This window comes from Arachis hypogaea, chromosome 14 (assembly GCF_003086295.3).
Source record: "Arachis hypogaea cultivar Tifrunner chromosome 14, arahy.Tifrunner.gnm2.J5K5, whole genome shotgun sequence".
Taxonomy (NCBI): Eukaryota; Viridiplantae; Streptophyta; class Magnoliopsida; order Fabales; family Fabaceae; genus Arachis; species Arachis hypogaea.
In genome coordinates, this window is record NC_092049.1 from 6,274,451 (window position 1) to 6,298,568 (window position 24,118).

Sequence of the window (24,118 nt, forward strand, 5' to 3'; positions counted from 1 at the left end):
ATTTTATTTGTTAAAATAATTAACGTGCATTACCATATTTATTTTTTTAAAAGTGTATCTATATATTTATTAATATACAAACCGTTTATTCACTAAACTCACCGGAAAAATACTTTATTCTAAGAAAAATAATAAAAAAAATTATATATTAACAATTTTTTCTTCTAATATTATTATACAGACTTATTTTTAAATAAATATAAATGACCGAGCCGTTTTTTTTTCCATGCGTCAAAAATATATATTTTTTTAACATTTAATAACAATGTATTTTTCTAATATTTATTTATTTATAGAATATATATTTTATTATAGTATTTTTATATTTTATTGTAGAAAAATATATTTTATTATAGAATTTTTATTATATTATATAATATATATTTTATTATAGTATTTTTATAACATAAAATTAATCCAAAATTAACAAAAAAAATTATATTCTAACATGTTAAATAACAAAAAATAACAGAAATTTAAATATACAATAAAAATATAATTTACCAACTTATATAAATTAGATGATCCAAATAATTTATAATATGTTCTTACGGGGCACTATAATTACAAACCATTTTTTAAAATAAATACAAAGTAATATTTTTTTCCCTCCTATTTTCCACCCTTTCTCTTTGTTTCCTGCATCCCCCTTCCCCTCTTTGTTGATCAGCAATCCCCCTTTCCCTCTCTAATAAAAACCAACACAAGCCTTCTTCTCTCACTAACACACTACGTATATAACATTGGGGTGGAGAGGCTCTTTATATAGAGCCACTTTAGACGCTTGTTGTTTACCGGGGTGGAAGAGCTGTCCCCTGCATGGAAGCAGTAGTCAACACGCCCACCCCGTGTTGCAAGCAACCTTGGGAATCTGCGAAGCCAGCTCCACCACACCCCCTGCGTGGTGCCAGAGCCTTGCATGCGCGCTGCGTCACCACGCCCCCGACGTGTTGCTGAGGTGCTGACACGCTGCTGACGAGCAGAGACACCGCGCCCTCTGCGTGTTGACCGCTACCTCCATTGATCGGCAAATCACTCCACTACCTAATATCCTGCCAAAACACCAACAACCTTTTTATAAGAAAAATAATTTCTGACATTTTTTTCCTTCCAAAAAAACATATTTTCATTTTTATTATTATGTTTTTCTTTAGCGTTTTTCATTGGCGAGTAATGGACCTGACACTCACACCAACCACATCCCTGGATGCTGTAGAATTTCCTTTCTTTCCTACTAGTAGGTGTGTGTTTGGATTACAGTTTGTAAACGAGAGTTTGCATAGAATTGATTTTGCAAACTTGATTTTGATGAAAAGTAAGTTTGTGTTAACGTGATTTATGTTTGGCAATCTTTATATTAAAATGGATTATAATAAAATAAATGTTGTTTTGATTTTGCTACTCAAAATCACTTTTAGAAAAAAAATTACTAAAAGAGACATCAGTTTAAATAATTTTTTATATTATCCTATCATTTTACTTTAGATATTTAAATAGATCTTAGTAATTCATTTTATAATAAAAATATTTATCATATAAATAAACATTATTATTTTATAATAATAAAATAATATCTATCTTTTGAGAAAAAAATACAATAAAAATAAAATTATAAAAGAGAGTACGTACTATACATTCTATAATGTCAAACAAAAAGAAAATATTCTATAATCTTTTTAGTACTTTATTACTCTTTAATTTATATCATTTTGAAATATACATTTTTATTATTTACGACTCTTTTGTTACTTATATTTAGTATATAATAAAAAATAAAATAAAATACAATAAAAAATACAATAAAAACAAAAAAAAAAATTTTTTTATATCAAACATAGTATATAATAATTACAACCAACAACATGTATCATATGAACAAAAAAATTACAATAAGAAGTAAATAAAATTGATATGAATAAAATAAAATAAAAAAATAAAAAATTTTATACACAACATAAATACAATACAATAAAGGATAGAAAAAAAGGAATTTATATAAACAAAAAATAATAAAATTAATAAAAATAAGAATTTATATCAACAATAGTTGTCATATGAATAAAAAAGTACAATAAAAATATAATAGAGCACTAAAAAAATAACATCAAAATACTAAAAAATAATATAAAAATTATTTATCGTATAAATAAAAAAATACAATAAAAAATATAAAAATCAAAATATGAAAGAGAGTATTAAAAATAATAAAAAAACAATTAAATTTTTTATCTTGGCAGTGATTGAAACAGATCTGAAAAATTTTGATAGAAAAAAAAATTCAGAACAAAGAACATACACAACAAATGAACGAAGAACTATTGTGAAAGTTATGGTTACTTGCATCCTTTTTATAGAAGAGAATGGAGGGTATGATTGGTAGAAAAGGAATAAATTTTTCACTTAATTCCTCCAACGATAATCAACTTTCTCAACGTGAACGTTGAAGCAAGAAATTTTAGCTTCACGTGAACGTACGTTCAGAGGTGAAAGCACTTCTGGGTTTAGAGTTCTAACAAATTGCCAAACATAAAAGTGGGACGTTCAAGACACTCAAACGAGCTTCTCTCTTCTCCAACGTGAACCCCAAACACACCCTAGCTTGTAAAGGATTCTCCGCTCATTAATAAAATGACAACTACTCAAATAAAGATGGCAAAAATATATTTTTATGAAAATGTTTTGTTTAGAAGTGTGATTTATTTATTTAGCCACACTTTAAACAAAAATAATACTTCTATAAATATAAAAATTTAACCATACAATCCATCATCTAAAGATAAAAAAATATATATATTTACATAAAGACAATTATAAAATCATCATTGTAGTATCACCTAATAAAATTAGTACATAAACTACACATCCGGCAGGATATCAATGTGGTTGTAAATTATATTATTATGGCATTAAATAATATAAAAAAAATTATGATAGCGGGAATATTGTAAAATAATAACAATAAAAATAAAATGTTTCTCTGAAATTTTAAACTGATTCATTATTTATTTTAGCAATATATATATATATATATATATATATATATATATATATATATTGATATTTAAATAATTTCTATGTAAAAAATTGGTGTGTGATGTACTTTTATGAAAAGAAAAGAGAAAGGTTCCGGTTTCTTTTTAATATGAAGTTTTTTTTAAATAATTATTAAACAAATCAAACTGTGAGATTTATTAAGGAGAGAAGAGGAGAATAAACTCAATGTGTCAAATTTGTGTATTTTAAAATTTAAAAAAATTCAAGTTCATAATTCAGAGAGTTAAATTTCTTATTTTAGAAATAAAAAATACATAATCACAATTTTGAGAATAAAATATTTTATTTTAAAAAATAAAAAATTTATAAAACAAATCTAATTCTAAAATAATAAAAAAAATTCACAAACACAAATTTAACCCACAAATTTTAATACCCAAATATGAACTTTTGATTTCTTCTTTTTTATTTTTTACAATTTCGCAATACATCCTCACTCATAAGTCATAATGCGAAAAATACACATTTTTCGCTCATATTAAAAATAAAAAAAAGAAAGAATGTGTTATGAAATAACTAAATAAATAAATAAATAAGAGGTAACAAATATAAAATAAAGAAATATAAAGAGAAAGAAAAATGTGTTAGCAGTATAAGAGAAAGAGAGAATTTTATTAATTGTTCGTGGATATATGGTTTGAGATCATGTCCTATTTATACATGCATCAAGTGTTTATTTTTCAACCTTCATTTAATGTGATTCTCTTGGAAATGGACATCCACATCCTTCATTCTTATCACAACACTCCTCCTTTGATGACCATTTAGGATTATACCTCGTTAAAACTTTACTAAAGAAAAATCCAATGGAAAAAATTTTAGTGAAGGAAAAAGAGTACAATATCCTTTGTGATGGGGACTACCTCATTAAAAACCTTGTCAAGAAAAATTCGATGGAAAAAAACTTGACCAAGGAAAAAAAAGTATAGTCTCCCCCTTTTGTCGACATCATTTAATATCTCGAAATCGGCACATCCCAATCTGATGTACCAATCTTTCAAAAGAGGATTTTGGGAGTGACTTTGTAAATAAATCTGCTAGATTATCAGTTAAGCGGATCTGTTGGACATCAATTATCCCTTGATTTTGAAGATCATGAGTGAAGAAGAATTTGGGAGAAATATGCTTTGTTCTATCGCCTTTGATATATCCACCCTTAAGTTGAGCAATGCATGCTGTATTATCTTTAAACAGGACAGTTGTAACACCCTAACTTTTAGCACGTCATGATCGTACCAAAAGTGAGGCATTACCGACCTGTTTTCCATATTTACTATTAATACTGAGCCCTTAATTCGATTTCGCGTTTCAATTTTTAGGAAAAAGCCGAAATTTTTTGTTTCTCATCAATGAAAATCATTCATCAACAAACACAAGTAATAATAATCACATAACTATTAATAATAATAAATATTATACAAAAGATTTCAAATAAGACTCAGTTACAACTCCTATCCCTCTGTATATAATAAAAACTTAAAGTAATCAGGGCGAGGGAATTCTATGAAAGCAACTCAACACATAGACTTAACTTAAATAAAACTCATAATCGCCCGCAACTTCAAACTGAGTCTCCGAACCTGTGTCACTGAAAGGGTGAAAGATTTTGGGGTGAGAACAAACCACTAGTTTTCAATAGGGAATAGGAATGCCGTAGAAGTAATGGAATAAAATGCAAATAACTAACTTTATTCAATAAAACTATTTTGTTAAACCTTTGGAAATACTTTTTTATTTTTACTTTATTAACTTATTACCTTCTTTAAATTTCCAGAATTAAACTAATCTCAATCACAACCTCAGTTCCCAATCACAGAGAAACAATAGTACAAGAAACAGATCAACAAACAAACAAATTGCAATAAGACAAACAAGTCAAGCAGCACAATCACAGAGAAAATATAACAAGCAAAACAAGACCAAATGCAAATGCGCAATCAATATGATGCATGTCTATCCTAAGCAGGCCATGAGCTCATGCGTCGGTTGTCTACCCGCAACCCGACATTACTCGGAGTGAACCTCGAATATGGTTCCTTTACTGTGTCAGTTAGACACCTTGGCATCACGGTTACCCGTGTCAATTAGGCCTCATTATAATAACATTTTAATGTTATCACAGTAAGGAACAGTACTATCAATTAGGCGAACATTCTCGCATTAGCAATCTCAGACTATTTGTTAGGCGGGCCCTTTCGCATTAGCAATTTGGCACAAGGCCATTCACATTTCATTTTCATGAATCATAATCTACTTCAGTTATTTATTTCATTCATGACTTTTCAATATTCCTCCACATCACTAATTACATACTCATACCTCCACATCATCGCTTAACTATACATACCTTCGCATCACCTTATTGTTATTCGCACCTCCGCATCACCACATATTCCTTCACTTATCATACCTCAAAACATTAGTTTCTAGGCTGCCAAACTTCTTTAACGTTTAATAAAAATTCCTTTCCTTAATAAATTGGACTCAAGTTATTACTTAAACAAGAAACTTTTTATAGAATAAACTTAAAACATAACTCTTTTCCTCATAAATTGAAAGCCAAATAGAATGAGTTTTAAATCAAATTCTCTTTTGATTAACGCTTTAAGCAAAGCCTCAAAGTTTTATAAAAATTTATGCAGCATTTTCTCTAAAATTCGGGCTTTGCCATCCTTCAAGGGTCTCAATAAAATCATTTTTGATCCTCAAAGATCTTTCCTGATAAATCCGACAATCTAAATCCAATGCCAAATCATTTTATAAACCTGAAAGCTAACTAGGTTCAATTTTAAAATTGTTTTTCAAAATAAGCCTGTAAATCAAGTTTTTAATATAAAGTTCACTTCTTAATGTAAATACATATTTAAACCAGATTTTCAAAACAAAAACACTTTTTCGTATACTTTTTACAAAAATTTGGACAACATCTTCCCTTAAAATTGGACTTTACCACTCATGCGAGCTCCCTCATATTCCTAACTTCCAAAACCAAATTCAAATCCAACTCCATTCAATAATTATCAATACAACAATTTCTTCAATAACTAACTCATCATCTTTCAATTTAACAAATAACTCTAATTTAATCACCTTTCACCGTCACAACTCAACCAATTCATCAATTAATCACGTAAGACATTTACAAATTATTTGCAATTACTCACTAGACTTTAATGGCATTCATAAATTTAAACGATTAATTTTAAAATAAATTCCCTACCTCCGTACGAAATCAAAACAACGAAAGCTCTAGAGAAGCTTTCTGACCGAGTTGCTGAAGAAGAAAATGTCAGAAATCGTCTGTATCTCCTAGAACTCTAATTGGCCGAACTCAAGAAGAAGAGGTGACGTCAACTTCTACCGGACAAGAGTAACACTAACGTGTAGAGGAGGAGGATACAAATACTTTTATCAGATTAAATTTTTTATTGGAATTACGGATCGCAAGTAATCGAAGTTGGAAACTCACGGTTCCAGTTCCATGGTTTCGTTCTCTCTCTCACGGTGTTTCTTTTCTTTTCTTTATCAGGTTTGGTGAATGAAAAAGGAATATGTGCAATTAATGAAAGGAGGCATGTGTTATGATCTAAGGTCGTGTGTGATAAATAGATGATGGGAAATTATAGCGTACAGATTTGTCTATACAGATTGATGGATTACATGACAAGTGGCAATATGATGCTTGAGAGGGGATAGGTTTGGCAGAGATTCTGACTCTTATCGGGCTTGCAAGGGGAGCCACGGCTTAGAGGACGATAACTAGCTGCTTGCAAGGAAGGTGGGCCATTGTTTTAATATTTGGTCATGGATTGTTCTTTTTGGTCATGGAAGTTCTTCCTTTTGATCTTTTTATTTTTTTATTTTTTTGGTCATATGGTGGGTGACTAATTAAATAGGCTTTTTCTTTGGTTCTTTTTATTTGGTTAGATTGAATTTTATTTTGGAAAGAAATATTGTATTAGATGTGTATTAAATTTTTTGTTATTTTTTATGAAATTCTAAAAATACATACAAATATTTGAAATAAAATGGTAACAAATTATTTTATTTTAAATTAAGAATGTTAAGCTTAAGAAATTAAAGAGGCCTTAACGAATTTTCTTTTAAAATATATATATATTTCATATTAGTTATTCAATATAAAACAAATATTTTAAAAAAAGAAAAGATCGGATAACAATTAATTTTATGTTGAATAAATAACTTTTACTGAAGTAAAATGTATTAAAATATTGACTAGTTGACTGGCTCTTTATGTATATTTTATTTTGATTTAATAATGATAATAATAATAATAATATAAATAATAATAACAATAAAAAATAGATAGTAATAATGTTAAGAAACAAAAAGTAATAAGATAGTAAAATTGTATTTTTGGAAGAGCATAAATAAAAAAGTAATAAATTATTTTAGAAAAATTAGCACAATTAAATTTCTATGTCATCTCATCCAAAAAAATAGATGTAATCGAATAATTGTATAAAAATATTTTATACCGTCAGTATATCGAAATTGAACTATAATCTGTATCTTAAAATATAAGATAAAAATACATATTAAACCAAATTTAATAAAAAAAATATTATTGCAGCATTATAAATTAATGAACTTATTTAGTTGAAGTTTATATGAATAAGTTTTTTTACTCAAATTTATTATTATTATGCTTCCTCTAATTATAGTTTGAGGTATAGATTATCATTATTGTCCTCCTCCGTACTGGAGGAAGTGTAACTACAGATCTCTTCTAAACTCTTTGAATCAGACCCCTCCTCTCCACCGCTAAATCAAACCTAAAGTCAATCTTCAATAACACAGCAACTCAGTCACCTGCTACGGTACAAAGAAAGCGAATCAATATGATACACCACTGAATAAACCCAACTGTAGGCACGATTTCAAAATTCAGTTCATAGTATCAACGATGACATACCAGATTACAGTACATCACACCACAAGCGACCACACCTACTCAACAATCATATCATACACTATCCTTTTCTCTTATCATTCTTTATACATGTATAAATATTATTATCTCACACCCAGTCCGTCACTATTATGTTGCTTTGTTTTATTCCCTTTTCTTGTTTTCTTCATCTATTCACCTTAACCGCTGTAAGACTCCGAATTTTAAAAAGTTATTAATAAATTATTTATAATCAGTTATATTTATTTAAAATTATATTTTTAGAGATTTATATATATAAGTTGAGTAAATTCTTATTTATTATTTAGAGTTCTTATAATTGAAAAATAATAAATATTTTATATGTCTTAATTTTAATATATAGATTTTTAATCTTATTTTATAAATAAAAAAATTAATTTACTTATCTCTAATTTTTATTAAATTGATATTTAACTGAAAATTATTTAAAGATTATTAATTAAAAGACATTTTTAAAGATGGATATTTTATATTTAATTTGATTTTTATTATTATCCTACTTTTTATATATTCATAAAATTACACTACTATCCATATTTTTAATAAAAATACCTAAACTAAAACCCTAACATAATCCTAATCTTATCTAAACCTAATTTTTTTTACTTTAACCCTCTAACACACAAACAGCAGCCACACCCCACTCCTTATCCACGGTTCACCCACACACACACAAACACCCACGCCCACAAAGAAAGAAAGAAAGGAGAAGAGGGGGGAGAAGGGAAGGCGACGCGGTGGGTGTCACTGCCAACGTCGCCGCTGCTGCTAACAGAAAGAGGAGATCCGAGAGAGGAAAAGGAAGAGAAGCTGCGCCGTCACTGCTCCACGCCTCACCGCCACCATCACGTCGTCATTGGACCTTGGAAGGAGACCACACCGCCGAATCGTCTATGAGCTGGTTCAGTATAGACTTAATGAACTTATGCTCGGAACAGTTTGGTCATTCATGCTATATAGGAAAAACTTTTAAAAAGATTTAGGATTTTGAAAGAATTATTAACTTTCTCTTTTAAAAAGGATTTTGGATTTTGAATAATAAATCTTTGGTTTTGAAAAGATGCATAAGACGGTTATTAATCACTGTATTTTAAGAATAGTTTTATTTCACGTATCCTATTATAGTAATTCTCTAACCCCATAATGAGAACCAGCGAGAACAATGTTCTCACTCCCCTACAGGTATTTTCTTTTTAGGTTATGGACGACGAAGTTCGGAAGAGCCTATTTTATTTCTTTTATGTTCAAACGATGTTTTATGTTGTATTAGTTACTTTTTCCCTCGTCTTTATCTGTACAAGTTTTTATAAGAGGGATAGGAATTTGATTATGTAAAGCGTGTAAATTAATAATATATATATGTTTTGAGAAATTCGGTTTAAATTTTAAACAGGTTCCTATTTTAGTATTAAATATTTTAAGAGTTGTCGTAATACCCGCAACTATCAGAGTGGCGTAGCCGGAAGCGTGACATTTTGATAGTTAAGGTGTTATAACCGTAATTAATTATCACCATACTATTGTTATTCTTTTAGACTTTTTAATTTTAATTTTTATTATTTTTTTTACTATTCTCTATATACATATCTATCATTGTCTTACTACCACTATTATATTGGCTTGTTCTTTCTTCCTTCCTTCTTTTCTTATTCTTTTTCCACCTTCTCTTTTTCGATCCCAATTAATGACCATCATATATTAATTTATAATTATTCCACTAAAAAAATAATACTACTTTAAAAATAAATTAAAAAAATATCATAACTGTGAATTATCTACACTCCTATAAATGTAATGAAAGAGTAAATTTAGCTTCTTCTACTATGAATTTTTTTTTATCTTTATCTTTATCTTTATCTTTATAGTAATACAAATAGAAAGTTCTTATGCTAATATGGCACTCATATGTTGAGTTTGGGAATTATTTTCTTAGATGTCGTAATTAGAAATTTTTGAAACTTTATTTACAAATTAATAAATAATAAATTATTTAGTTAGGTTGCTAGATATTAACAAGGATTTAGTTTTTGAATTTATTAGCAAGGTTGTTAGAAATTTAATTTTTATTTTTAATATTATTGAACTAATTTAAAATGCTGACATGGTGCTCATATGTTGAGTTTGGGAATTATTTACTTAGACGTCATCGTTGTAATTTTTTTAAATTTTATTTATAAATTAATAAATTATTTGGTTAGATTAATAGATATTAATAAGGATTTAGTTTTTGAATTTACTAGCAAGGTAGTTAGATATTTAATTTTTAATATTATTAAATTAATTTAAAATAAATTATTTATAAATTATTAATAAATTATTAATAAATTAGTATCGTAAGTAAACCTTAAAATATTGATTAATAAAAATAATTTTTAATACGTTTAATTTAATAAATCATTGTGTGTATTTTTTCTACAACAGTATTAACTAAAATCTCCCATATTTTAATAAAAGTTTAAAATTAATTGAACTAATTTAAAAAATAAGTATTTAATTGAACTAGAATGTCCTTCGATGAAGATGGGTTTCACTCTTTTTTGTTCCTATTAACAAAATAAAAAACACTTCAAGTTCATTTTTGTTTTTTTGGATACCCAATTCAGTGATCTAATGCTGCTAAGGCTCATTCCACAAGTTTATCAGTTACCACTTCTATTCATTAAGTTTGGCTTAACTACAACTACTATCTAAGTCCTGCCAGGACCTGTACCTACCAGTGCCATATGTTGATATGCTATTGAAGCAGATGAAATATTTATAAATCTGTACCAAATAGCATCTGTATCATAGTGCGACCCATAGATGATTTGGTGTCACAAATCTTTCTTTTCTTCCTAAGTACAAGTTCGTTAGCATAATGAATTGGAGAAGATATTTATTTGGTGGAAGAATGATTTGTCAAAGCAAAGCAAAGTTAAATGTCATGATATATATAGTAATGCATAAGCCACCTTTGGCTTCCTTTCTTTTAATTTCCTTAAGGCTTTGCCGAGGTAATAATAATAATAATAATAATAATAATAATAATAATAATAATAATAATAATAATAATAATAATAATAATAATAATAATAATAATAATAATAATAATAATAATAATAATAATAATAATAATAATAATAATAATAATAATAATAATAATAATAATAATAATAATAATAATAATAATAATAATAATAATAATAATAATAATAATAATAATAATAATAATAATAATAATAATAATAATAATAATAATAATAATAATAATAATAATAATAATAATAATAATAATAATAATAATAATAATAATAATAATAATAATAATAATAATAATAATAATAATAATAATAATAATAATAATAATAATAATAATAATAATAATAATAATAATAATAATAATAATAATAATAATAATAATAATAATAATAATAATAATAATAATAATAATAATAATAATAATCTATTTAATTATTTTTATTAAAAATATTTTTCTTAAAAATTATATCTCAATATAATATATTAGTTTATAAATAGTTAATTATTTAATTTTAAAAAAATTCGGGGTCTTACAATAGTTGGAGTTATCTTTCGATCAATCAATCCACATGATGACATAATATATTGGATCAAACTCCTGAGCCAAAAACACTCGTGACTAGCTTCATGTATTGCGAGTATTTCAGCATGATTAGAGGAGGTTGCTGCTATCGTCTGTTTCGTGGACCTCCATGATATAGCTGTACCACCATATGTGAACAGATATCCTATTTGAGATCTCTCTTTATATGGATCAGACAAGTATCATGTATCTGCATAGCCAACTAGTAGTGACTTGGATCCATAGGGATAAAATAATCTCATATCAACCGTTCCATGAAGATATCGAAAGATTTGTTTGATTTCACTCCAATGTCTTCTGGTTGGAGAGGAACTATACCTTGCTAGTAAGTTCACAGCAAATAATATATCGGGTCGTGTGTTATTAGCAAGATACATTAGCGCTCCAATGGCACTAAGATATGATACTTCAAAACCAAGATATCTTCATTCTCTTTTTTAAGATGGAATTGATCATTTTCCACATCCAAAGATCTTACGATCATTGGGGTACTTAATGGATGTAACTTATCCATATAAAATCTCTTCAAGATCTTTTCTGTGTATGTTGTTTGATGAATAAAGATCCCATTTTTCATATGCTCGATCTGCAGGCCGAGACAAAATTTAGTCTTTCCAAGATCTTTCATCTCAAACTCTTCTTTTAGAGTTTTAATAATTGTTGGAATCTCTTCAGGAGTTCCAATGATATTTAAATCATTAACGTACACAGCAATTATAATGAATCCTGATGCAGATTTCTTTATGAAAACACATGGACAGATATCATCATTCTTGAATCCGTTTCTGGCAAGATACTCAATAAGATGATTATACCACATTTGTCCAGATTGCTTCAAACCATATATAAAGATATTTGTAATTTGACTGAGTATAATCCCTACGAATATTCATTGGATGGTTTAGATATCTTTAGTCCTTCAGGGACTTTCATATAGATATCACGATCTAATGAGCCGTATAAGTAGGCTGTTACCACATCCATTAAATGCATATGTAGTTTATGATATGCGGATAAACTGACCAAATAACGCAATGTTATCGCATCCACTACAGGGGAATACGTTTCTTCATAATCTATACTAGGTCTTTGTGAAAAACCTTGTGCCACAAGCCGAGCTTTGTAGCGTACTTCATTTTTCTCATTTCGTTTTCTCACAAATACCCATCAGTATCCAATAGGTTTTACATCTTCTGGTGTAAGGACTACAGGTCCGAAGATTTCACGTTTTGCAAGTGAGTCTAACTCAGCCTTCATGGCTTCTTCCCATTTTGGCCAATTATTCCTTTGTCGACATTCTTCAATTGATCTTTGCTCAAGATCCTTACTTTCATGCATGATATTTAATGTCACATTATATGCAAATATTTCATTGACAATTGCCTTATTTCAGTCCAATTTCTCTCCTGTAAAGACATAATTTATCGAGATCTCGTCATTTTTACAATTTTCAGGTACCTGAACGTCTTTTGGCGTTAAAACTATATCAGAATTTTGGACAACTGCAGGTGTCTCTACTATGTCTTTTTCAACAGAAATCGTATTTACCTCTTTTTTTTTCGATGATTTTTGTCTTTGGAACCGACAGGCCTACCACGCTTTTGCCGTGAATTTGCTTTAGTAGCTACTTGTTCTACTAGGACATCAATTCGAATTGGGGCATTTTTTGCTGGTATATAAGATTTGGCTATCCTCTTTGTATCGGAAAATGCATCAGGCAATTCATTTGATATTCTTTGTAAATATATAATCTTTTGAACTTCTAGTTCACATTACCTTGATCGAGGATCTAAATGCATCAAAGATGATGCTTTCTAATTAAGTTCCTTTTCAGGAAGCTTATTCTCTCCCCCCTAATGTTGGAAATTTTGATTCATCAAAATGACCATCCACAAATCGGGCTTTAAATACATCTCCAGTTTGTATCTCGAGATACCTCACTATAGAGGGAGAATCATATCCAATATATATCCCCAATTTTCTTTGGGGTCCCATTTTGGTGCGAGAAGGTGGTGCAATGGGAACATATATTGCACACCCAAATATTCTTAAATGGAAAATATTTGGCTGCTGGCCAAAGGCTAATTGCATAGGAGAGAACTAATGGTAACTCGTTGGCCTCAAACGAGTAAGTGCTGCGACATGTAAAATAGCATGCCCAAACCGACGTTGGGAGATTTGTTCTTATAAGTAAGGGTCTAGCAATTAATTGGAGGCGTTTAATAAGTGATTCTGCTAACCCATTTTGTGTGTCAATATGAGCTACTGGATGTTCAACACTTATTCCATTAGCCATACAATAAGCATCAAAGGCTTGGGAAGTAAATTCACCAGCATTATCAAGACGAATTGCTTTGATTGGATTTTCTGAAAATTGTGCTTTTAACAGAATAATTTGAGCCAGTAATATCGCAAACACCATGTTGCGAGAAGACAATAAGCACACATGTGACCATCTCGAAGATGCGTCTATTAGGACCATAAAATATCTAAAAGATCCACATGGTGGATGAATAGGTCCATATATATCACCTTGAATCCTTTCTAGGAATTCAGGGGACTCAAATCCAATATTTACTGGTGATGGCCTTAAAATTAATTTCCCTTGAGAACATGCAGCACAACAAAATTTACTAAATTTAAGAATCTTCTAGTTCTTTAGTGAATGTCCATGGGAGTTTTCAATAATTCTCCGCATCATGGTTGTTCCCGGATGACTCAATCGGTCGTGCCAAGTTATGAATTCATTTGGGCTAGTAAACTTCTGGTTTACAATGACATGTGATTCAATTGCACTAATCTTGGTATAATATAACCCAAATGAAAGTGAGGATAAATTTTCTAATATAACCTTTTTATTTAAATCATGAGTTGTCATACATAAGTACTCATGATTTTCCTCATTCATAGTTTCAATATGATATGCATTTCGGCGAATATTTTTGAAACTCAACAAGTTCCTCAGAAACTTGGTAGATAATAGTGCATTATTTATTATGAATTTTGTTCCTCCAAGAAACAAAATTATAGCTCTTCCGGAGCCTTCTATCACATTTTCTGAGCCAATAATAGTATTAACATATTCTTCTTTTGGCACAAGATGGGTAAAATATATATTATTTTTGAGAATAGTGTGCAAACTTGCACTATCCGCAAGACAAATATCTTCATAATATGTTCTTTCCATTTTTCTTCAAAGACAAATAATAATAATAATAAAATGAGTAAAAGTACATACACAGTAAAATTATTCACATGAATACTTAACAAACACACATATTAAACTATTTCATCATTGATCAAATAGCCAATATTTCCTTCAAGATCCTCAAAAAAATTAGATACATCATAATGAGGGTGGAATTTTCATAATTTGAAACAAAATTTTTTTTCCTTTTCTTTGTCATCCTTTTTCAAGGATACTTGATAAAGATCAATTAGGTGCCTTGGGGTACAACAGGTACGTGACTAATGGCCCTTTCCACCACAACGGAAGCATTTATCCTCAATTGATTTACTTTGCCTATTGTTTCTTTCTTTATCCCACTTCTGGTGAGATCCTTTCTTGTGAATATAATTATTTTTCCTTCCATAATTTTTTTTTATTCCCAAAATCTTGCCATTTACCTCCTCTGTGGTAATGATTTGCTGCATTTACTTCAAGAAATGGGGCGGCGCCAGCTGGACGCGCTTCATGATTCCTTAGAAGTAATTCATTGTTGCGTTCAGTAACAAGAAGGCAAGAAATTAACTTAGAATATTTTTTACATCTTTTTTCTTGATATTACTGCTGCAGGAGCACATTCGACGCATGGAAGGTTGAGAAATTTTTCTCTAACATATCATTATCAGATATCTTTTCCCCACATAATTTTATTCATGAGGTAATTCGAAACATTGCTGAAATATATTCATTTATGGATTTAAAATCTTGTAGACGCAAGTGCGTCTATTTATATCGTGTTTGAGGAAGTATCACTGTCTTTTGATGATTGTACCTTTCTTCAAGGTCTTTCCACAGATCTGCAGGATCTTTTAATGTGAGAAATTCTTTTTTCAATCCTTCGTCAAGATGACGGCGAAGGAAAATCATGACTTTAGCTTTATTGTTATGGGATGTATTATTTTCAGCCTTAATGGTATCTCCAAGATCCATTGAATCAAGATGAATTTTAGCATCAAGTATCCATGATAAATAATTGTTTCCAGATATATCAAGAGCATTAAATTTAAGAGGAGAGAGTTTCGACATAATGAAAATTTGCTACCTGAAATCTTCTTAAAATTTGATTAGAGTCTCGTACTGATAACGTGTTATGAAATAACTAAATAAATAAATAAAGAAGAGGTAACAAATATAAAATAAAAAAAATATAAAAAGAGAGAAAAATGTGTTAGTAGTATAAGAGAAAGAGAGAATTTTATTGATTGTTCGTGGATATATGGCCTCAGATCATGTCCTATTTATATATGTATGAAGTATTTATTTTTCAACCTTCATTTAATGTGATTCTTTTAGGAATGGGCATCCACATCCTTCATTCTTATCAAAACAGAACGAAAAATATATTATATAACTAATAATAATTTGTCTTTGTAAAAATTACAAAAAAATGCTAGATAATTATTAGATTTTATTATTTTAATTATTAATTAATTATTAATATTAAAAAATATGAGATAAAATATATTATTAAATTATTAATCTAAAAAATTAAAAAATTAAATTAATAATTAAATAATAATAAAAAATAATAAATTTTGATGCGGTAACATTTTTCTATCTGAAATAGTAGATCTAAGCTAAGGTTAACATAAGAGAAAAAAATGATGATCTCCTAAAGTAGGTGGGGCAAAATGAACGGCTAAGATTAATTGAAGATGGGGTTGGGCATGGAGCAGCGCAGGATAGAGAGAAAGCATGAAGTGCAAAATAGATAGGATAGGAGAAGACAAGGTTACCCCTTTCGGTAGTGTTCCTACCACTCACTAACGATGGGGTATCCCAATCTGAACACTCTCAGTCTCAGCCACCAACCCCCCCCACCCCCCAACACAATATTTTTAGTATACAGGTCCACCAGATAAGCAAAGTTTTTAATTTCATACACATATAACATATATATAGAGAAAAAGGTTATCTATTTCATTCTCATGACACCCTTCTATCTTGTGCCATTGCCACTGCTCCTATAACTTTGTTCCATTCACAACAAATCCGGACACCCAACATAACCAACTCTGTAAGTTCTTTCAACGTTTTCTGTTACTTTCTCAATGTTACATTTTTGCAATCGATTATTCTGCTGATTCTCAATCTATGATTTGAAGCTTAGATCTGTACATTTGATAAGATTCAATTTTCCCCGGTTATGGATTTGTTTCTTTTAATCACATGATTCCCCTTGGCATGTGTGATGCGTCACTTGCCGCCTTGCATTGATTTTGATTCCATTTCTGAGTTCTCCGTATCACTTCTGGTTTCAAGATAAGAACTCGAATTGTTCTCAAAGGTTTCACCTTTTTAGGAATCTGGCAACTGGGCAGTGGATATTAGCATCATATTTGTTTCTGCCTGCAGCGTTTTGATCAGTTCTGGAACTGTTTCATATCTCAATGAATTAGCATCTAATTGTTTGTTTATGAGCTGGGAGAGTAAATTAATGAGCAATGTACTATACTTGAATTCACATGATTCCTTATCAATGACATGAAATTCTTTTATGTCTCAGATAACAGAAAATGAGGGGGGGATTGTGGCAGCTTGGGCAATCAATCACCCGCCGACTTGGCCATGGTGATAAGAAGGCTGTTGCTCGTCGATTTTTCGCCTCTGAAGCTGAACTGAAAAAGACAGTTCTGTATGATTTCCATATCGCTAATAGTGGGAAGATGGTGCCATTTGCTGGATGGAGCATGCCAATCCAATACAAGGATTCAATCATGGACTCAACAATAAACTGTAGAGAGAATGGCAGCCTTTTCGATGTTTCCCATATGTGTGGGCTAAGCCTGAAGGGAAAGGACTCTGTTCCATTCCTTGAAAAGCTTGTCATTGCTGATGTTGCTGGGCTTGCCCCGGGAACTGGATCTTTGACTGTTTTCACAAATGAGAAAGGAGGGGCGATCGACGACTCGGTGATTACCAAGGTGAAGGATGATCACATATACTTGGTTGTGAATGCTGGCTGTAGAGATAAGGATCTGGCTCATATTGAGGAGCATATGAAGGCATTCAAGGCCAAAGGTGGTGATGTTTCGTGGCACATCCATGATGAGAGATCCCTTCTTGCTCTGCAGGTCATTTGTCACACTCTTGTACATTTGCTTCATGTGTCTTAACACACTTTGAACTTGCTGTGTTTTAGGTTTATTTTCTTGTTTTGAATTTCCTTTTTTAGCAGTTTCTGTATTTTGTTTGATAAGATCTAGAACTTAATGGCAACCTTTGGGGTGGCAGTAAATATCACCTGCACTCTGGATATTTGGTAGAGTAACTCATTATGTTATGTATATATTGGAATTGGACTACTAAATTGTTTAGGTGATTTTTGAAGTTTGAAGTTGACTGCTAAATTGGACTTATGAATCTCTATTCCCGGAGAAAAACTAAGTATCCTAGTGTTCCTGCAACAGGGTCCTCTTGCTGCTCCTGTTCTTCAACATCTGACAAAAGAGGATTTGAGCAAGCTGTACTTTGGGATGTTCACTGTGATAGACATCAATGGCTCACAGTGTTTTCTCACCCGCACAGGGTATGCTTTCTTGTGATTTCTCTCTAAAATTTGAAATTTACCATAGTAATGCTCTTTGAAATTCTCTCTCATTTCACTTCTGCTACATCAATGTCAAATTCTGTCTCATAATTCAGTTTTTCTTGTTAGCCATTGGCGTACTTTGCATAATATCATTGAGACTTTCAGGTATACTGGGGAAGATGGTTTTGAGATCTCAGTTCCTTCTGAGAATGCAGTCGATCTTGCCAAGGCAATCCTGGAAAAATCCGAAGGGAAAATAAGACTGACCGGATTGGGTGCCCGAGACAGTCTGCGACTTGAAGCCGGATTATGTCTGTATGGTAATGACATGGAGCAACACATTACACCTGTTGAGGCAGGACTCACATGGGCCATTGGTAAGAGAAGAAGAGCTGAGGGTGGTTTTCTTGGAGCTCAGTTTATACTGAAACAGCTTGAGGAAGGTCCTAAGATCAGACGTGTTGGTTTCTTTTCTACTGGACCACCGCCTAGAAGCCACAGCGAGATTCAAGATGAAGGTGGCAACAACATCGGAGAAATCACCAGTGGTGGATTCAGCCCTTGCCTCAAGAAGAACATAGCGATGGGATATGTGAAATCAGGATTGCACAAGGCAGGAACCAAAGTAAAGATCATTATCCGAGGGAAAGCCAATGAAGGGGTTGTTACAAAAATGCCTTTTGTACCAACCAAATACTACAAGCCCTCCTAATTAACCTTGGATCACTTTGAACATTTCATTCCACATACCCTCTTGACCAGTTTTTCCTTAATCTGAATGTTCAACTTTTATGACACTATCCCTACTCATATCAAGTACAAGGAGAATGATTGATTTGCTTTGATGACTGTTTTCATTTAAAACATGTATGATAGTTGAATTCAACCTGTTATCTTGCAGTTGCACACATTGTTCATATAAAATAATTCTACTTTTGTGAGGCCACACCAACTTTAAACTTTTATGCAAATCCAGGATGGCACATTGCCCCTGATACACTTTATGCAAATTAACAATAGAGATCATTATCACAGAAAATGTTTCTTCTAGGGGCTTTTCATACATCAATCAACAATCTTCGAGGGTCCTCCACAACATCTTTGATGCGGCGCAAGAAAAAGACGGCCTCTCTTCCATCGATCAGTCGATGATCATATGTAAGTGCAATGTACATCATTGATCTTGGAACTACTTCACCCCCAACAACCATTGGGCGGTTCACTATAGAGTGCATACCAAGTATTGCTGACTGCCACCATTAAGATATTAGAAAAAGAATTAGTATGTTTACTGATACAATAGATCCATAGAGTCAAATGAAGCATGAAAAATGATAGGTGAGTTGAGCAATCATGTGGCTGGCATAGTATGAATATTTGCATAACCATTAGTTAAAATTCTTGCAGTCCTTTTGGTGATAGAATTATAACGGATCTGTGGAACTCACCTGAGGGGGGTTGATGATTGGGGTACTTAAAAGGCTTCCATAAACGCCACCATTTGATATGGTGAATGTACCTCCAGCCATTTCATCAATTGATATGGTACCATCGTTTGCCTTCTTTGCAAGCATGTTGATTTGCTTCTCAATGTCAGCAAAATTCAATTTATCAGCTTCGCGTAATACCGGAACAACAAGACCCTGAAACAAAACCCCATAAGAGTGAATCAGATATCACAGACATCAGGAAAGAAAAAGATCAAAATATTTTCAAGAATAAATATGATCTGAAATAGTTATATATAGAATATAGAGATAAGATCATAAGATAAACACCTTTGATGTACCAACTGCAATACTAATGTCAATATAATCTCTATAGATGATGTCATCTCCATCAATTACACCGTTGATAACTGGTTGGTGCTGGAGTGCACTAACAGCAGCCTGACATGAGAAGAGTCACTAAATAAACACCATCAAGGTGCTGCAAACACATTGCAATATTGGCATATCTAAGGTACCTTAACAAATCCAGACATAAGTCCTAACTTCACACCATGTCTCTCGAAAAAGGCATCCTTGTAGTCAGCACGAAGCTTCATCAAATTAGTCCTGAACCAGTGAATATTCGAAGCAGCAGAAGTTAAAGATACAATTCAAAACCAGAGGGCACCATGGACAAAACCAAAGCATAGATTTAGTAACTTAATAACAAACAACTTACATATCAACTTCATTAAACGTTGTCAGCATGGCAAAAGTGTTCTGTGCATCCTTCAAACGCGTCGCCACACGTTTCCTGAGTCTTGTCATAGGAACCTGAGATTTTACAGTTTGAAAACACAAGCAACATGTGACAAATTACAAATAAGTCATCTTAAATAGATCTTTCAACAGGTAAATAAGCAATAGTTAGATGATAGCAACACTTACTCTTCTTTCCCTTTCCTTGGGGGGAAGTTGAGGTTCCTTCACTGAGGATTTAGAAGGCTGTGCTGCCTGTGCATCTGTCGCGGATGATGGACGGGATGAGGCTTTGGGAGAAGAGGGCTTAGCCTTGGGAAGTTCCTCAGTAACAGTTTTCTTTTCTGCCGGAGATGACTCAGGAGGTGGCTTGCTAGTTACTTTTTCAGATGAGGCTACATGAGCAACACCTTCACCAGATTTTGAAATTACAGCTATCTTGATACCAGGTTGAACAACATCGCCTTCTTTGGCAACAAGCTAGGGACAAGTCAACAAAACAAAGTCAAAGACATAATCATAACTTCTAAAGGTATAGTACTTTAATTAATCAGATTTAATACCTTCTGTATTATGCCAGCCTCAGGACTATTCACATCAATGGTCACCTACATGTGTCATACAAAGAAATAAGAATTTCATACCCGAATTCGGTTAAAACATAGTCCTCTGAATGCAAAGTCATTTTCCTAAGTACCTTATCTGTTTCTATTTGTGCAATTGGCTCATCAACTTCGACGCGATCACCAGGCTCTGCTCCCATTTTGTAAAATCATTAACACAAGCAACATAAGAAATTTCATGTATAAGAACAAAATCTGCCAATCCAGATCACTTGGTAGTAGATAGCTTACTCTTCAAGAATTTTGCAAGAGTGCCATCACTAATGGATTCACCCATAAAGGGCACAACAGCATCAGCCAAATCTCCTTCAGTGGAACAATAAAATAAAATAAAAATCTCAATATATTGAACTTCAAGTAATAGAACACCTTCAATAGTTTTAAAAACATGATACCATACCATTTTCTGAAGAGTAAAGCCTAGTCCACATGGACAGAGGAAAAGATACTTGAACACCCCTGCAACAACAAATTGTATTCATGATCTTAATTTATATTAACTCATTTTATGTCTTAGCATCATAAAAACTGAGAAAAAAAATGTATACTGCTAGTAAATCATATTCCAGAGGAAAGGAAAATGTCACTGACCTGATATGTTTGACATGAGCTGGATAACCTGCCATCAAGTGTAAGCTAATATGATTCATATGAAGTAGCAGTATTAATGAATACTTGTTTAACATGAGAATTAAAACTTAACTAGACATACACTGGCAAATAGAAACTTAAGTAATTACCAGGGCAACCTTGGCGACCAGCAATGTTAACAATGTTTGATCCTCTTCCAAGAAGCACCAACTGCGATCAATAATCGAAACATGTAATTCAAGCAACCAATAAGTTATCCAGTTTTAAACAAGCAGAACTCAAGTTAAATCACGAAATCCTTGAAACTCAGTTGCAAAGAAGAACAAACTCCAAGCCTTAAACCGGGAGATACAGCCAAATACAGAACTAACAGAAGCAATACAGCATATCACATAACTAAACCTACATTGTAACAGATATAATGCCATCATGAAGATTAAACAAGTTAAGCTCTTAGGAAAGTTAGTCCAAGCTTGTATAAGATTTGTGACTTAATTAGAGAATAAAAACATAGATTGGTTAGTTACTGTTGATGCATTCAACTAGAGCTAGAGCTATATATGTGAATGAATGCGAACAGTAGGTACCCTTTTTGCTATGGTGGCATAACGTGGCGAGTTAGGAGGAGGAGGCCCCTGCAGTGCCTGCTTCAAAACCTGAACTCTCCGAAATTAGAAGGAAGCAAATAAAAGGATGAAGGCATGGAAGCTGAAATTTGAGAATGAATGAAATGCTTACCGAGGGTGTGGAGAAAGCATTAGTAGCAAGTTTGCGCCTGATGATGGTTGGCCACATGATCACAATGTTTTTTTGAATGGTGAAGAACAGAACAGAACAGAACAGAACAGAGAAGAGAGAGAATGAACGACACCTTTTGAATATGAATGGGGCTTCATTCATTCAATAAACTATCAATTTACGTGTCTGGAAATTGTCTGTGTATGCAGAATGGGAAGCGTCTGGAATGTCCCCACATTTTTTTATTTATTTTCTTTTTAGTTTGTATCATAAAAAAAAGTCTTTTATTTCTTAAGTAGGAAAATAATGATAACAAAGATGGTAATAAACTTTAGATAAAACAGACATACTCTCTGATATTTTAATTTGATAAATTATATTAGTATCTAAAAATAAAATAAAAATCTTGAGTGTTAGGATTTTATTCAATATAATTCATTTAAATTTAGTTTTAAACAAGAAAAGATGCAAGTTTTTTTGTGTCACTTGTTCTGCCCATCACTTATGATTGAAACTTTTATAATTTGTGCAAGATTGGACTATTGGAGAATGCCTGTGACGAGATTTCTTTAGTTCAAATATGGTAAAAGAAACATGCATGAGAATAGGGTTCTTAGTTCTTACCAGTAATTTTACTTTATTCAACATTTAAGTCTTACTTTATGCTTTTACTTTCGTTATTTCTGCCATTCTTCCTTGAGTGAGAGCAGCATGGGCACGCACTTTCATTGGTTGACATTATCAGTATAGGTACGGCGTACATAAAAATCGAATTGATGCGACGAATATTTTTTTTTGAGTTAATAGTCAAAATCGTCCCTGAAAGATACCCCGATCTCCATTTTAGTCCTCGAAAGATAAAATTAATCAAAGTCGTCCCCGAAAGTTATTCACGTTGGTCGAGTTTGTCCTTCCGTCATGTGAGGTAGTGACGTGGCTAACGTTTGGTGAGGTGGAACGTTAAGTGCCAGCGTGGAGAGGTGCAAAACGACGTAGTTTCATACCCTGAGCCCGAAATCAGTGGAACGACGTCGTTTATGAGGCACATGTGGATATTCAAACGTTCTGCCCTTCTCTTCTCTCGTAACAAACCTCTTCCACTTTCGCTCCAAAACCCCTCGTCTTTTCTCTACCCTGGTACTCTGCACAAAGATCCTTTGATCAGAACTTGGTGGCGTTATCGAGCATTCGTGTGTGCGAGGCTTGTAGAAGAGTAGGCCCTGCTACGTTGGAGGAGGTCGCTGAGGAGTTTCGTAGTTGGAGGAAGGAACAGTAACTTCCATAGGTAAGGCTTAATTTTTTTCACAGTTTCTGTTGATTTTGCAATGTTGGTGTCCGTTGGTTTTGGGTGTCTTAGTTCTAAGAACCATCTAGTGAGGCTAGGGTTTGGACTAGCTACACAATATTCTATATGCGTTTGTTAGGGATTTTCTGGTCCTTATGTGGTGGATTTTTCTGGGAGTTGAGGGTTTGCGATGGTTATGATTATGTAGTTTGCTGTGTGTTTACATGCAGTTGTAAGAGAGGAGTTGTTTTAGATTTTGATGTTGACTACATTTATTTGTACTTGTAGATGGAGGGTCCTCCGATGACTTTTGTATTTCACCATG

At 31.7% G+C, this 24,118-nt stretch overlaps 2 protein-coding genes across 3 annotated transcripts; one reads left to right on the forward strand and one right to left on the reverse strand.

Annotated features, from left to right (window-relative positions):
- The first annotated feature begins 16,458 nt into the window (after positions 1-16,458).
- On the forward strand, positions 16,459-19,313 carry LOC112741229 (aminomethyltransferase, mitochondrial). The gene is made up of 4 exons (XM_025790117.2): positions 16,459-16,852; positions 17,342-17,909; positions 18,246-18,364; positions 18,533-19,313. The coding sequence occupies exons 2-4, from the start codon at positions 17,352-17,354 to the stop codon at positions 19,077-19,079; spliced, it is 1,224 nt and encodes a 407-aa protein (XP_025645902.1). The 5' UTR covers positions 16,459-16,852; positions 17,342-17,351; the 3' UTR covers positions 19,080-19,313.
- LOC112741227 (dihydrolipoyllysine-residue succinyltransferase component of 2-oxoglutarate dehydrogenase complex 1, mitochondrial) lies at positions 19,203-22,705 on the reverse strand. 2 transcript variants are annotated; one of them, XM_025790115.2, is made up of 14 exons: positions 22,509-22,705; positions 22,358-22,426; positions 21,920-21,980; positions 21,771-21,798; positions 21,580-21,638; positions 21,411-21,485; positions 21,254-21,309; positions 21,120-21,164; positions 20,746-21,036; positions 20,537-20,631; positions 20,334-20,424; positions 20,146-20,256; positions 19,816-20,010; positions 19,203-19,617 (listed from the first exon to the last, which is right to left on the reverse strand). In XM_025790115.2, exons 1-14 carry the CDS (start codon positions 22,668-22,670, stop codon positions 19,426-19,428), a joined length of 1,530 nt encoding a protein of 509 aa, XP_025645900.1. In that variant the 5' UTR covers positions 22,671-22,705; the 3' UTR covers positions 19,203-19,425. The 2 variants fall into 2 exon arrangements, with proteins under 2 accessions (XP_025645900.1, XP_025645901.1); XM_025790116.3 differs by lacking the exon at positions 22,509-22,705 and having other exon boundaries at positions 21,771-21,815; positions 22,358-22,429.
- Positions 22,706-24,118: the final 1,413 nt, after the last annotated feature.